Here is a 13,796-nt window from a genome sequence, read left to right as displayed (position 1 = left end):
CAGGAAGCCTTCCCTGACCAACAATGACGAACCCACTTTCTGTCCCATCAGATACTTTACACACGTGTCTCATTTGCTACATTCTACCAATATTTATTAAGTGCCCCCCACTGCCTACCAGACACTCTGCTAGTTACAACGGTGGCAGAAAGACCAGGCACCTGCCCTTGTGTTGCGGCACAGTCTGATGAAGGAGGTAGAAGCTCATTTGAAAGCCATGCAAATGAATGTACAACCACCCACGGGGAGAAGGACCATGACTAAGTATAACAAGGAACCTGGTCTGGTGGGAGAGGCAAGGGGGGAAGGCTTCCCTGAGGAAATCATGTTTGTGTAGCCGTCATCAAAGAACAAGAGGATGGAATCTGGAAAGGACAGGTGGGGAGTACTGGGGAAGCAGGAGGGAGAGATATGCAAAGGCCCTGGGGCAGAGCAGTGTGAGTCAAGGCTGAGGATCTGCAGGAGGCCAGCCTGGCAACAGTTCAGAGCACAGGGAAGAGAGGCGGTACATGAGACTGAGGTTCAGGCCCAAGTCTTTGAGGGACTCCTGAGCCGGGAGAGGGAATTTTGTTGTTGATGAGAGCAGAGGGAAGCTGTTGAAGGGCTTGGTCAGGGGAGTGACCCTGCGTTTTGGAAAGCTCCCTCTGTCTCCCCAATGAAGAATGGCCTGGAAAGGGGCAAGAACAGCAGCAGGAGTGGTGAGGAGGCCAGAGCCGGACCAGAGGAGGCTGTGGAGGTCTGCACCAGGTGGAGGTGGAGACAGAAGGGGATGTCAGTACAGGGAGAGGCTTCGGTGGGGTTCATGAGGTCAATTCTGAACATGCTGGCTTGAGGAGCCCTTGAGACATACATGTAGACATGACAAGGCTTGGATGCAGAGGAGAGGTGGGTGGGCGAGAGGAATCTGGGTGCTCAGCGTGGAGACAGTGCGGGCACAGGAGAGATCAGGCAGACTGTAGTGAGAGGAGGGAAGCAGGCTCGGGCCTGGCTGGAGGACTCAGGAGTACATCCATGAAAGACAAGAGGGGAAATGGCCACAATATCAAGGGAAAACCAGGACAGGGTGGCACCCCAGAGGCAGTGGGACAGAGAGTTGCAAGGGGAGGGGTCCATGTGGTCAGACTCCAGAGAAGCCAACTGGGATGGGACACAAAAAGGTCCGCTGGCTTTAGCAACATGGCCATTGGCGGGCCTGGCAGATGCTGTACCAGTGAGGTGAGGCAGACAGCAGAGGCTGGTAGAATGGGGTGAGGGCAGGGAAAGGCAGGGGACGCAGAGAGTAATGGACATGATGTGAGAAGAAAGACACTTTCGAGATGGGTGAGGCTAACTGTGACCAACACCAAGGGGAAGGATTCGGTTTAGAGAAGGCAGTTGATATGGAGGAGTCTCAGAGACGCTGAAATGACACCAGGGTTGGCAAGCCGGAGTCTGGTGGGTGCTCCCTGGGAGACATGAGGGCAGGGTCAGAGACCAGGAAGCCTGCGTGAATGTGGAGGAATCCGGGGTGACAACCACCTCCAGAGTGTGACCATTGGTGAGGGTTGCTGAGGTGTCATGGAAATGCAAGGTCATCCTCTCGGACAATAGAGTCACCTGGGATTTAGCAAGACCTGGCTGAGTAGAAGACTGTGAGCCAAGACGGAAGCATGGCAAGAATGAGGTGGAACGCAGCCCTTGGGGGGTGGCGGGAGGAGGCAGGGACAGCCCAGTGGTTCCCAGCCTTCAAGGAAGGAGGGGTCTTACAGGAGGAAGATGGTCTAGAAGCAGCTGTGGGGAGCGAGGATACCAACCTCTTCTTCGTGGGAATCAAAGCAGCACCCCTTGGGGGAGAGGGTCCGGGAAGCGGTGTTCCCGCGACAGCCAGTTTAAAAGAGCCTGAGTAGGGGAGAGGTGAAGGGCGGTCAGTGACCAAGAATGGAGACCACCTGTGTGTGGGGGCAGAAGACAGATGCGGGCTGGATTCGCACTGCCTGCAAACCAGGAATGAGGGGGATGGCAGGTTAATCCTCCCGGTTAGCCTCTGCGGAGGGTGCACCCCGGGCCAAATGGACAGTGGCCTGGGAGGAGCCGCAGAGCCACCTCAGAAGGAACTCTTGTTCCCATTTGACAAGGAAATGGAGGCAGAGTCAGAGAGAGGTTAAGTAATTTACTCAAGGCCAGGGAGCATAACCACTTATTACTAAGTGATTATAGTATTATTATTAATTACTGTGTGCAAATCTTGGAGCAGAGTTTGAACTCTTGTCAGTCTGACTCCTAAGTAGGTGCTCTTGTCCGTCCTGCCTTTCCCAGCCACGGTGGGACTCCTTGCAAAACAAAAAGCGCTCCTTTCCCCACCCCAGCCTCAGGAAGGAGAGCAGCACCGTGTGTCTCCCGAAACCCCAACTTCGGTGTTTCTGGCCTATGGAAGGCTACTGTCTCCCTGCACCCCAGAGGGGCTGGGGCTGGCAGCCTGCGGGGCCAGACCCTGAGCACCAAGGTCGCATCAGTGTCTGGTGGCCCAGTGGTTGCAGAGCATTGAGTAGGAAAGGAGGGATGGTGACCAGGGTGCTCCCAGGATGAGGTAACTGTCCCCCACCCCCACCCCCACCCCCGCTTAGTTTCCCAGATCCCGCATAAGCCTTCAGGCCCCCTCTGCGTGACTGAGATGGGGTTTACTGCCAGCCCTGGGAAGGAGAGGAGGGCCACGCAGGTTGAAGGGGACTCAGTAAAACAAAGGAGCCTGGGGGCTCCTGTACCTGGCTCGCCTGCCCCTGAGTTCTGAGCTCCGGAGGCTGTGGGCTTAGGGATGCTTAGTCATTTCTCCACAGTCAAGCCCAGCACTTGGTTCACGACAGTCTGTCAATATTTGCCGATTAAGCCTGCTGTGCAGCCTGGGGCCTCCAAGCCAGTGGAGCCAAACGGTCTGACGATGAGTGCCGGCCCCACTCTGGGCTAGCTTGGTGACTTTGAGCCTCAGTCTCCTCCTCTATAAAATGGGTTTTGCACTTGGTTGAATGCTCTGCTGTCCTCATTTTGACCTTCGTAACCCAATTTCGGAGCAAGGGGCCCCGCATTTTCATTTGGGGCTGGGCCCCGCAAATAACGTAGCTAGTCCTGAATGGGAGCCATGTTACCTACTTCAGAGGGCGGTTGCAAGAATTAAAGCAAGTAATCTGCCTAAAGTGCTTAGCACGTGAGTGCGTAGTAAATGGGTTCCTCGCTATTCCATCAACCCGACGCCCATGTGCGACAAATGAATGGAAATGATCAAGTGAGCGAGGGCTGAGGGAGCATCCGGGAGCGACAGTGCCAGGCTGCGGGGGGCTGTGCGGGAAGGGGGGCGATCGCCACCGCAGCCGGCGCTTCGCGGTGTGGTCCAGACCTGGCCGCCACGTCCCGCAGAGAGTCCGCTTGGTGAGAGGAGACCCTGGGTTCCAGTCTTTATTGCGGGGACGTGGCCTCCCCCCGAGCAGTCCAGTGGTCGTCTCTAGCTCCAGGGCCTCCCAAGCAACTGGGTCGCCGTCGGGGCTTCCCCAGCGGATCCTAGCCTCGCCCCAAAGTCTGGGGAGCAGGTGGGCGCGGTCCGGGGCCTCGGCCGGCCGCAGGTGCTCAGAGGAAGGGGTTGGTGCCGGCCTGCGGGGCGGGGTGCAGCGGCCCGGCTGAGTCCAAGGAGGGGAGCAGCGGCGGCGGCAGGCTCGCGGGGGGCGGCGTGAAGGCCCCGGCCCGCGGGAAGACGCTGACGGAGGCGGGGAGGGTCCCGGCGGCGGGCACGCTGCTCAGGGGGAGGGGCAGGGAGGTGCTGTAGGTCATGGAGCTCAAGGACGCCCCCAAGGGCCTGCCGGCCGCAAGGCCCAGCCCGGGCGACCCGGTGCGCATCTGGTTCAGGGTCGGCCTGCCCGGCTCGCCTGCGCCAAACGGGTTGGTGGGGGATGGAGCGCTGAGATCTGCAGAACGAGAAGGGGGGTGGGGGGTGGGGAGAGAGGGAGGGTTTGGAGTGGGCCGGGGACATAGCCCTGAAATAGGAGGGGGACAAGATCTGGGGCTTTAGAAATAAGAAGAGTGGGATTCTAGGGCAAGGGCTGGGCTCTGAAAGGAGGGGCGGAGGGAGGGGGCAGGGGAAACCTTGCAAGGGACAGGGGTGTTCTACCTGTCAGGAAGGGGTTCCGGGTCTTTGCAGCCTGGGGCGTCTTGACTAAGGAGTCAAGGTTGACCAAGGAGGAGGCCGAGGGGCCCAGGAAGGACTCGGGTGTGCGAGCGCGGGCCTCCTTGCTGGGCTGCGTTAGGGCTTCCCCCACTCTCCCCAGGTCAAAGGCATCTGGCTCCTTGGTACCATTTTGCTTGGAGCTGGGGATGGGGTCTCCGAACAGGTCCAGCTCTGGAATACAAGTGGTCGGGAGAGGGGCTGGTCACCTGGCAGGAGGAAGAGGGCAGAGGCCAGCTCGGGGCAGGACCCTCGTTCCCCAGGGCGGTGCCATCCCCTGCCTCCTGCTTACCCACAGGGCTGCTGGGCTTCCCTGAGGGCAGGGCCTGGGCACCCTCCAGCCCCGCCTTGGTCTCTGTGGATCCTGGAGGTTTGGCAAATGGGTCAAAGGTCGAGGTGCCACCTAGAGCTAGCCCAGAAAGAAAAGGGAGGTGAGATGGGCTGGCAGAAAGAGCAGGCACTAGACTAGACTGACCTCTTCCCAGGCCATCACCCCTCCTAAAAGACAGGACCTGCTGCCCCTTGGCCCTGGAGAGAAGGGGACCCAGAGGGCCTCCAGCCCCTCACCCACACCCTCTGGCCCTTCACTTACCAGGGGTGTTGGACGTTTCCACCAAGGCCCCCCAGGGGTCAGCCCCAGTGTTGGGGAGTTTGCTGGGGGAGGAATTCTGTGCCCAGGGGTCTGTAGCGGGGGCTCCAGCAGGCAGCACTGGGGTCCGGCCCCAGGGTTCAGAGGAGGAAAGCGTAGGGGGCAGGTCCCACGGCTGGCTTCGGGACAGGATGCTTCCCGAAGGGACTGGAGACCAGGGGTCTGCGGAAGGCCCCCAGGAGGAGCCGCTGGGCTCTGTGTTGGACCTGAGACCTGAAATGGGAACAGCATAGACATGATCCCAGGCTCACCCTGGGCCTTCCCATTTACCCGGGCCAAGTTTCGAGGCTAAGGGATCCATTTCAGAGATTCAGGGTGCTGACTCACAACCACCCAGCAAGCTGGAGCCCAAATCTAGTAAGCTGTCCCAGGTGCCTGGACTCCAGGGCACGGGCAGCTCAGGCCACGTCCCAGGCAGGGACTGGCTAGGACAGGAAAGCCAGGGTGACAGGACACAGGAGCACATTTCTGAGATCATTTCCCAGGAGCTGGGTTCTCCAGACGTGCTCCCCCTTCCTCACGATGACACTGTGCCACAGGGGAAGCTGAGGCTCAGCGACCCTCAGCTGTGGGAAAGGGGGTGCCAGCAAGTGGCCAGGAAGGAAGGGGCTCTCTGGGGCCAGCCTGGGAGGCTCTTGCAGCCCTGCATGCCCACCTGGGATGTCCCATGGGTCGGCGGAGCAGTGTGTGGAGGGCGGGGCAGGGGTGGGTGCGAAGATGTCCGCCAAGTCCAGGATGGAGGACTGTGGAGAGGAGAGGCAGCCATGGCTCAGAGGAGGGCGGGCCCAGAGGAAGGCAGGCCCTGACCTGTCATTCTGACTCCAGCTCACCCGCTCCATCCATTCCATAAACACCTCGTAATGACCCCTTGCCTCTACACAGTGCTTCTCAGTTTGTTTCCTCGCCCATTGAGTGTCTGGTTTTCCTAACAACCTTGTGCAACAGGTACGGAAGGTGGTGCTGTGCCCATTTTACAGATGTGCCGGCTGAGCCCCAGAGAGGGGGAACAATTTGCCTGACATCACACAGCCAGGGAGAGACAGGGCTGGGCTAGAACCCAGGCCTGTCTGACCCTTCCTCACTGCTCCGCTCCTCAGCCCACCAGTGGTAAGACTGGCCATAGGACTAGCTTACCTCCCCAAGTGTCCATGAGAAAACTGGCCACAGTGAACATGCAGAGCCAGCAGGAAAGGGGCAGACACGCCCCAGGGGTAGCATGGACAGCTTCGGAGGGTGGCCTTGTTTCCAGCAGCTACCTACTCCCTCCTCTTAAAGAATATGCACATGAGCTCATATGCCTGAGTCCACCCCCAGTGGTGATCCACCCATCACATCACCCTAGTATGTCAGAGCTGGAACTATCCAACAAGCCCACTATACAGAGGAGGAGACTGAGGCCAAGACAACGACATGCCCCAGCCACAAAGTCGCAACTAATCCAGAACCCAACTCGAGGGGTCTCTGATCAGGGTTCTCTGCATCCCTTTGCCAACAGCTTGGTCACCAGCCTATGCAGTGTGAGACCCGACCTGGGACTGCTGCACCCCCTCCACCCCCATTTCATTGAATAAACACTTAGGTAGTGCTTACTGTATACCCAGCACTGTTCCGTAATCTTTACAAACATGAACTCAGTTTATCTCCCAGGCTCTTGCCAGCCCACGCACCCCAGCACCCTCCCTACCTGGCTGGTTTTCAGCTTCTCCTCCTCCTTCCTCTCTTCTCTCTCGGGCTCTCTTTCCCTCTGACGGGGGGCTGCAGCCCCAGCACCATTGGCCATGGGGGAGTCATCTCCCCGCCAGGACCTCACCTCCTGCAGAAGGCACAGAAGGAGTGAGGAGAGCGCGGGCAGCCCAGGGCGGACTTGAGGGGACCCGAGCTGAGTGGAGAAAAGTGCAGGGCGGGAGGGAGGCAGCTGAGAGGTTAGGCACCGCGGGACCACCAGGTGAAGCGGGAGGAGCCTGGTTAGTGCCCCGTGAGCACCGTGAGCACCTCCACCAGCACCGGCACCAGCACAGGAGGCTCAGCCCACTACCTTCTGGTGCTCCTGCCGGCTCAGGCGAAGAGCCAGCTGCAGCTGCAGGTCCTCGTCCCTGAGGGAGGTTGGGGGGACTGGCTGCCAGGGAGGAAGAAACAGGTGAACTTGGCCCAGCCCTCTCACTCCTGGGCCCCAAGGCAACATAGCTCTGCACAGGGCAGGGGATGGAGAGCAATGCCCACCCAGGCAGCAATGTGGTGTGGCCTTCCCCACGCTGAGAAAGCTCAGTCCTTTTCTTCTGGGCCCCCTGAGTCTCCGCCGGCCCTGCTCCTGTCTGGTCTACCCAGATCCACAGAGGAAGGTAGCATAGTGGTTGTCCCTGCCCCCTCCCCGCCCCCCCCAAAGGATAGCTGATGGCAGGGGGGGTGGTAGTGGTGGTGGCATGCCTCTGTGTCTCCTGGGAATGTGTGTGTCAGCATACGCACTCCCTTCTCCTCTATGAGGCGGCCGCAGGCCCGTACCACACTCATCTACTCCAACCCATGACACACTCACTATCCTTTCCAGGCCCAGCCAGAGGGGACTGGAAGCGGGAAGTGGGCCCTGCAGGGACAATCCCAGGGACAGACAGGCCCTGTGCTGTCCTTGGGAGCAGGACTAGGGCTTTGGGGCCCAGAGTAGGGTAGCCTGAGAGTCAGGGTGTGGGGATGCAGGCACCTCTCCTTCCCCCTCCAGTTCCCTCCCCGTGCCACCCTCAGCCCAGCCCAGCTGGGGGGCCCGCTGGGCTGCCCAGGAGGGGCCTCACCTTCTCAGCCTCCTCGCGGCTCATGGCCAGGGCCAACTGCAGCTGCAGCTCCTCTTCTCCCGACGTCTGGGGCCGGGCCTGCTCCAGGTCTGAGGCGTAGCGGGGAGATGAGGAGGCTGCAATGACCGTCATGGCTTCTGTGACCACACAGGTGCCCGTGGGCTCCCACACCCCTTCCCCTCCAGAGGCGAAGGCTCAGAGAGGGAAATGGGGGGAAGAGAACAGCAGGCAGCCAAGGGCCCCAGGGGGCCAGGCCGTGTAAGGTTTCCTCTCCCACCCCATAAAGATCCCAGTCCCTCCTTTGCAGACCCCAACAGCAATAAGGGGTGCCTGCTCAGAGTCCTGCAGCAAGACTTGAACCCAGGTCCCCCGACTCTTCCAGCTGGGCCCCATGCAGCCTGAGGTCAAGTGGGGTGGGAGGGTGAGATGCTCCAACCAAGGTCACGGCTCTCAGAGCCCACAGCGCACTGTCGGGGGCTTTATGAAAGGAGAGCCCTTCTGAGTAAATCTCGGACCAGGGAAGCCCCCACCAGGATGGAGAGGAGGGTCGGGAGGTGCTCATCGGCCACCCCCATTCTCAAGGACAGGGCCCTTGAGGTGTGTGTGTGTGTGATGGGGAATGCCACCGATGGAGCATGGTGTGCGGTGTGTCTGGGCGAAGGGCTGAGGACTTCCTGGGCCCGGTCTCATTCATTCTCACATCAAACAACTGAGGTAGACAAGATGACCCCTACGTAATGGGTGAGGACGCTGAGGTTCAGAGAGCTGGTTGTCCAGGCCACACAGCCTGGAAGGGGCGGGGGAAGGGATGTTCCTGGACTCCAGAACCTGTACTTCTCCCCCACACCGTCCCACCAGACAGTAACCGGCCACCACCACCAAATGCATACCAACGTCATTGTTCACCCTAGCTTGCTGAGCACCCACTATGTGCAGGGCATTTTGCCTCACACTTTACCATCCTTATCTCACGGCATCCTCCTGGCATCCCTCTGAGGTCCGAGGGCCACGACTGGAACTCAGACACCTCTACTGTCCCCGGCCGTGCACCCAGCGCCCACTCACAATTGTAGGAGGACGGAGAGCCCCTTGAGCGGCCGTAGTCCTCACCCTGGCGGCGGCTGAAGCCCAGCTGCCCGCTGCCCATGGCCATGCCCTCCAGCGCCATGCGCTCCTTGGTCTTGAGGGCGTGGGTCCGCTCCTGCCGGAGGCGCTCCTCGTCCTTGAGCAGGGCCATCACCTGCTTGACCTTCTCGCGCACGTTGACGCCCTGGTCTTTGCCGTCGCGGTCGACGTACTGGAAGTCCTTCAGCGTCTGGATGGTGAAGAGGTTCTCTCGGCACTGGTGGGCCACCCGCTCCGAGCCCGTCTTGAGCAGGTAGTCCAGCAGCGTCAGCGCCTTGTACACGTGCCTCCAGTTCTTGCCGCTGTCGTTGAGCCGCCGCCACAGCATGCCCATGACCTCGGCGAAGGCCACCGTGTTGAAGGTCAGGTCCGCAATCTCGGACATGAGCGAGCTGGGCGGGCCCCAGGGGTCATTGCTGGTGGCCTCGCGCACCTTGATCTCCGCCTCCGAGTAGTTGTGCACGATGTTCTTCACCTGGCGCCGCAGCGCGGAGGTCGTCATGGCTGGGGACTTGGAGATGGGCGCCCCCCGCCCCAGCCGGAGGCGGAGGGCCGAGGGCCACCGTCGTCGCCGCGAGGTCACGGTTTCCAGGGAGGGGCCGCCGCGCTCTCAGCAGGGCGGCTGTGTCCTTGGGTCCCACATGGGTCTGAGGAAGAGAGGGGGTTGCAAACTCGGGGGCCGTGGCCCCCCCCGCTGGCCACTCAGTCACCCCCTGAAGGCCTGTGCAGGGTGTCCCTGCTGCCAGGAACAGCCTTCAGCAGGCATTTGTTATGTTTCTTATTTTAGTTATGATTTAGCAGGCACTTCTAGCCTTGCATGCTCATTTATCTCCACCGTCACACTATAAGATGCTATTATTATTATTCTCTCCGTTCACAGAGGGGAGAAATGAGGCTTCGAGCGGATTAATTGACTTGTCCAAGATCACAGAGCTCGTAAGTGGGGAGTTAGGATAAACCCCGGCAGACACACCCCAGTCCTTACCCTTATTGGGGGATATGACAATGACACCCCCCCCCCCCCCCCCCCGGGTATGCCTACTGGCCTAGCTTCTGCTTGGTTCCCTCTCCCCTTTCTGCCAGGATCTAGCTTTAGACCTATCCCAACTTCTCAGACCTCACTTTTCTGTCCTCATATTGTTCATTTTGTAGCTTGATTCATGTAATACTATTTCCTGGGGCCTTCTGAGCCAGACACAGGGCTCATGTCCTGGTGCACCGAAGCCCCATGGAGAGGCTACAGACAATCACAGCCCAGCGCGAGAGTGCAGAGGAGCGCAGGAAAATCAGGGGAGACTCCCCAGAGGAGGTGACGGTTGAGGTGAGCCCAGAGATCTGAAGCCAGGGGAGGGGAGGAGTGAGCCAGCAAGGTGTGGGAGGGACGGCTCAGAGGGAATGCTGTGAGCTGGGCCTCGGGAGGGAGGAAGGAGTATTGGGAGAGGCTGCCTCTCAAAGAGATTTAGCCGCCGCCACCCATGCTGTACACACAAGAGCACTGAGGCCAGAGCGGGGACACGGCCTGCCCACAGCCACACAGCACGGAGGAGGCAGAGCTGCACTCACACCGAGGTCTCCAGAAGACTATTCCAATGTTGATTGTCAGTGTCACCACTTCTGTAATTAATTCATAGGATTGCTTTACTGTCTCAGCCAGAAAGTAAGCTCCCTCAGGTCAACGCCAGTCTGGGCTCCCCAAAGCCCCAAGGCCCAGGACCCAGGGCAGAACTCTGATACCCCAGCCGCAGGGGGTCAGGGCCAGCCCTATGCCCTCCCAACAGTCACGGGACCAGGCCATCTGCTGAGAGCAAGCCCAGGCCCAAGTCAGACAAATGTTCTCCCCCGGCCCTACCAGAAACCCAGACCAGAGTCCTGCCATCACCATTACTCTGGTACGGGTACACACGGGCATGGACACACACACACACACACACACACACACACACACACGCTGCCTGGACCTGCAGAGCCTCCACTTCACCAATGAACCCCCACCAATACCAGCACCCACAGCACCCACAGAGGCTGCACCTCTCAGCTCTGCCTTGGGGCTCAGTGGGAGTCAGAAGGAGTTTGTTTTACCCCCTTCACCCCTACATTCAGTTCACCCTCCACCCAGTCCTGCCAACACTGGGCTCATTTCAAAGGGGCCCGGGGGCCTCCCTCCGTAGTTTTCTTCAGGGCCCGGGGGCCTGGGAGAGCTTCGCCCAAATGCGGGGTCCCACGGGGCACCCGGAGGGATGGAGAGAGCTTCATGCAAGCACTGCCTACCTTCTGTCTGCCCGCTTTCTGTCCGGCCGGCCTTCTGAGGGGATGCCACTGGCCAGCACTTGTTTAACTCCTGCCCTCCCCCTCACAGTGACTCAGACCTGCCTTTACCTCTCTAACCGGTGGGCTGGCAGGTGGCAAGAGTCAAGATGAGAAATAATTGTGCCCCAAAGCCCGCCCTGAGTGCATGCCCCTCCCGGAGCTGGCCGCCAAAACCAGCAGAACCAGTCAGGCATCGTGACTCCCGTAGGAGCGCTGCCTGGCCCTCCAGCTGCCAGGGGTAGTGGGAGGGGCCCTCGGTGGGGGCCCTGCAGCCCTGCCTGGACTTTTCTCCGGGGAGGTGGGCACAGAGGAGCCTTCTCTGCACACCTCTGCTCAAGCTGGGGGAAGGGAGGGGTCCGAAACACCTGAAGTCCGAAGGGAAGCAGGTAGGGAGGAAGAAGGGGGCAGGGTGAGGCCCAGGGAGCGTGGAGGGGAGGGTGGAGGAGAGGAAGGAACGTGGGAGGGAGCGGCTGGGAGCGCTGCCAGCGGTGTTACAAGCAAAGGGTTTTATCGAACACAATATGCCCAGAAATAAAAGGGAGTGAAACAGAAACCCAGCAGCCGATAAGGCGGCAGTGGCGGCGGCAGTGGCGGCCGGGCAGCCCGGTATGGAATTACTGCAGTGACCTTGAGCCAGACCCTGTCAGGTGGAGGGAAGGACACTGAGAAGGCAGGGCCTGAGAGGCCAACTCAGAGCTGGGGGAGAGGGCAGGAGGGGCAGGAGGGCAGGGGAGGAGGGGGGGATCCACTGGGGGGAGGGTCAGGGGGCACCAAGGGCCAGCAGGGGGTGGGACCAGCTTGGGGAAGGGGGCAGGTGTCAGCTCTCACCTATATTAGGGTCCCAAGGGGAATGTTATAGCGGGGAGGGGGCTGCTCTTCCCAGGGCCAAGAGGACTGGGGGACCTAACAGGACTGAGGAGCAGGTGGCATCCCCAGAGTGAGGGTTCCGGGAGCTGGAAGGAACCCAGATGTCTAGAGTTTTTCCAATGTCTGTGGGTGCCCCACCAGTGCACACCCCCTCCCATCCTCTGTCTGCTAAGGCAGACTCTGGCCCCTGCCCCCATCAGGTCCAGCAAGCACAGTGCGGGGAGTGGCAGTGCCCTAACGCTTGCTGCTGGAGGGACAGGGTGGTGCCCTCTGGCTCTAAGCTTAGGTACTGGGGGCACTGGAGTTGGGTAGGGGATGCCCTAAGCCTAAAGGTGCATCGGGGCTGAGGAGAAGGGGTTGGTAGAGAGGAGCAGGAATCTATAGGGAATGCCACCAAAGATGCTAGTCCCAGGATGGGGAGCAAGCCCCCAGTCCTTCTTCCTGGGGGCAGCAGGGAGGGAGGGGCTGCAGGCAGGAGAGCCACTGGAGGCCCACCCTACCGCCCTGCCCTCATCACCCCTTTCCCCACAACCTGGGAGGGAGACTAAGCCCCAAACCTTCCATTAGGGCACCGCCGCTGCCAGGGAGGGGCCAGCTTACCTCTGGTGCAGGCTCCCTTGGTCCCTGCCCCGGGACCACAAGCAGCCTCTGCAATGACCCTCCAACCTGAACGGCAGGGGGACGGCACAGCTTCAGGAGCGACCCCAGAGCCATCCACCACCGACCCTTGTCCCGGAGACCCACCCTCTCCCAGGAGGCGCAGACCCCTCGGAAGGGCGAGGCAGGGTCCCCAGAATGGGCTGCAGCTCTGCCTCTTGTCGCTGGTCTCCTGGATGCCCAGCCTGCCGGCAGCACTCCGAAGGAAAGTTGCTCAGCTGGCCGGGCAGGTCTGCCTCAGCAGTAACAGGACACAGGAGGCAGCACAGGCGTGTTAACCCCTTCCTGCTGGCCGGGCAGCGGCACCTTCCGAGGTGGGTGGGAGGCTTGCCTGCTGCCAGTGCCCGGAGGGGAGGTGCTGCTTGAGAGCGAGAGCCTGTGCTGGTGGCCCGCTCCCACCCTGCAGCGAGTTAACCCTTCCCCTGCCTCCTCAACGGGAGACGGCCAGGGGGCTCCAACCCCCCCCCCCCCAGAAGGACCTTCCCGCGGGGCTGGCGTTTTTTGTAGTTAATGCCAGCTGTGGGCTCCCAGCTGGCCCTCTTGGCCATCCTGGCAGGGGCATCAGGACTCCAACAGAGAAGTGCTCTGCTCTCTCTAAACCTCCCCCTCTGCCTCAACGGAAGGAGGCTCAAGGCCCGCGAGGTCCTTCCTTAGCAGAAGCACCGAATGCAAAACCACGCGGGTGGGAGACTGTGGCCACCCCCTCAGCCTCCCACTCCCACCTCTGCTCCATCGGCACTTCGGGCAACAAGCCCACCATTAGCAGCGCTGTTTGTCAGACTCGGGGAGCCTGGGGCCCACTCCACACAGGGAGCCTGGCCAGAGAACAAGGATGGTACTGAGTCTGCGCTAACAGCACCTTTCTTCCCAAGAGCCCTCTCTTGCCCACTTCACATTTCTCCCAGCGAGGGGCGGAGGGTAAAGCCCAGAGGCCGGTTTGAAGGCAGAAAAGTGGCGCAAGGAGGCCAGAGGCTCTCAGTGGTTCTCAACCTTCCTAAGGCCGTGGCCCTTTAGTACAGTTCCTCCTGTTGTGGTGACCCCCAACCATAACATTATTTTCGTTGCTACTTCATCACGGTAATTCTGCTACTGTTATGAACCCTAATGTAAATATCTGATCTGCAGGATGTATTTTCAGGGGTCGCGACCCACAGGTTGAGAACCGCTGAGTCTAGCAGGTGCCAGCTTTCCTTCCTGTAGGACAGCGGTTCTCAACCTGTGG

The 13,796-nt window shown here is 60.4% G+C and overlaps 1 protein-coding gene across 9 annotated transcripts; it reads right to left on the bottom strand.

The window, feature by feature from the left end:
* Nucleotides 1-2,135: 2,135 nt before the first annotated feature.
* EPN3 (epsin 3) lies at nt 2,136-12,795 on the bottom strand. Of its 9 annotated transcripts, XM_036340319.1 has the most exons (12): nt 12,518-12,793; nt 11,012-11,135; nt 10,309-10,357; nt 8,684-9,390; nt 7,619-7,734; nt 6,871-6,951; nt 6,520-6,648; nt 5,491-5,578; nt 4,779-5,048; nt 4,479-4,595; nt 4,133-4,360; nt 2,136-3,929 (listed from the first exon to the last, which is right to left on the bottom strand). In XM_036340319.1, exons 4-12 carry the CDS (start codon nt 9,243-9,245, stop codon nt 3,595-3,597), a joined length of 1,926 nt encoding a protein of 641 aa, XP_036196212.1. In that variant the 5' UTR covers nt 9,246-9,390; nt 10,309-10,357; nt 11,012-11,135; nt 12,518-12,793; the 3' UTR covers nt 2,136-3,594. The 9 variants fall into 9 exon arrangements, with proteins under 9 accessions (XP_036196212.1, XP_036196211.1, XP_036196213.1 ...); XM_036340318.1 differs by lacking the exon at nt 10,309-10,357; XM_036340320.1 differs by lacking the exons at nt 10,309-10,357; nt 11,012-11,135 and having other exon boundaries at nt 7,619-7,707; nt 12,518-12,794.
* Nucleotides 12,796-13,796: the final 1,001 nt, after the last annotated feature.

The sequence above is a fragment of the Myotis myotis genome, unplaced genomic scaffold, assembly GCF_014108235.1.
Source record: "Myotis myotis isolate mMyoMyo1 unplaced genomic scaffold, mMyoMyo1.p scaffold_m19_p_17, whole genome shotgun sequence".
Taxonomy (NCBI): Eukaryota; Metazoa; Chordata; class Mammalia; order Chiroptera; family Vespertilionidae; genus Myotis; species Myotis myotis.
The sequence above is the reverse complement of the archived record's forward strand: the minus strand, read 5'-3'. Positions and strand labels throughout refer to the sequence as shown.

Bases quoted from the DNA above. Each gene is read 5' to 3' on its own strand.
- EPN3 (XM_036340319.1), bottom strand. From the start codon at position 9,245: ATGACGACCTCCGCGCTGCGGCGCCAGGTGAAGAACATCGTGCACAAC. The intron at 6,649-6,870 runs GTAGTGGGCTGA...TGCCTTCTGCAG, and splicing joins GCCGGCAGGAGCACCAGAAG to GAGGTGAGGTCCTGGCGGGG. The intron at 5,579-6,519 runs GTAGGGAGGGTG...TCCTCTCCACAG, and splicing joins AGAAGCTGAAAACCAGCCAG to TCCTCCATCCTGGACTTGGC.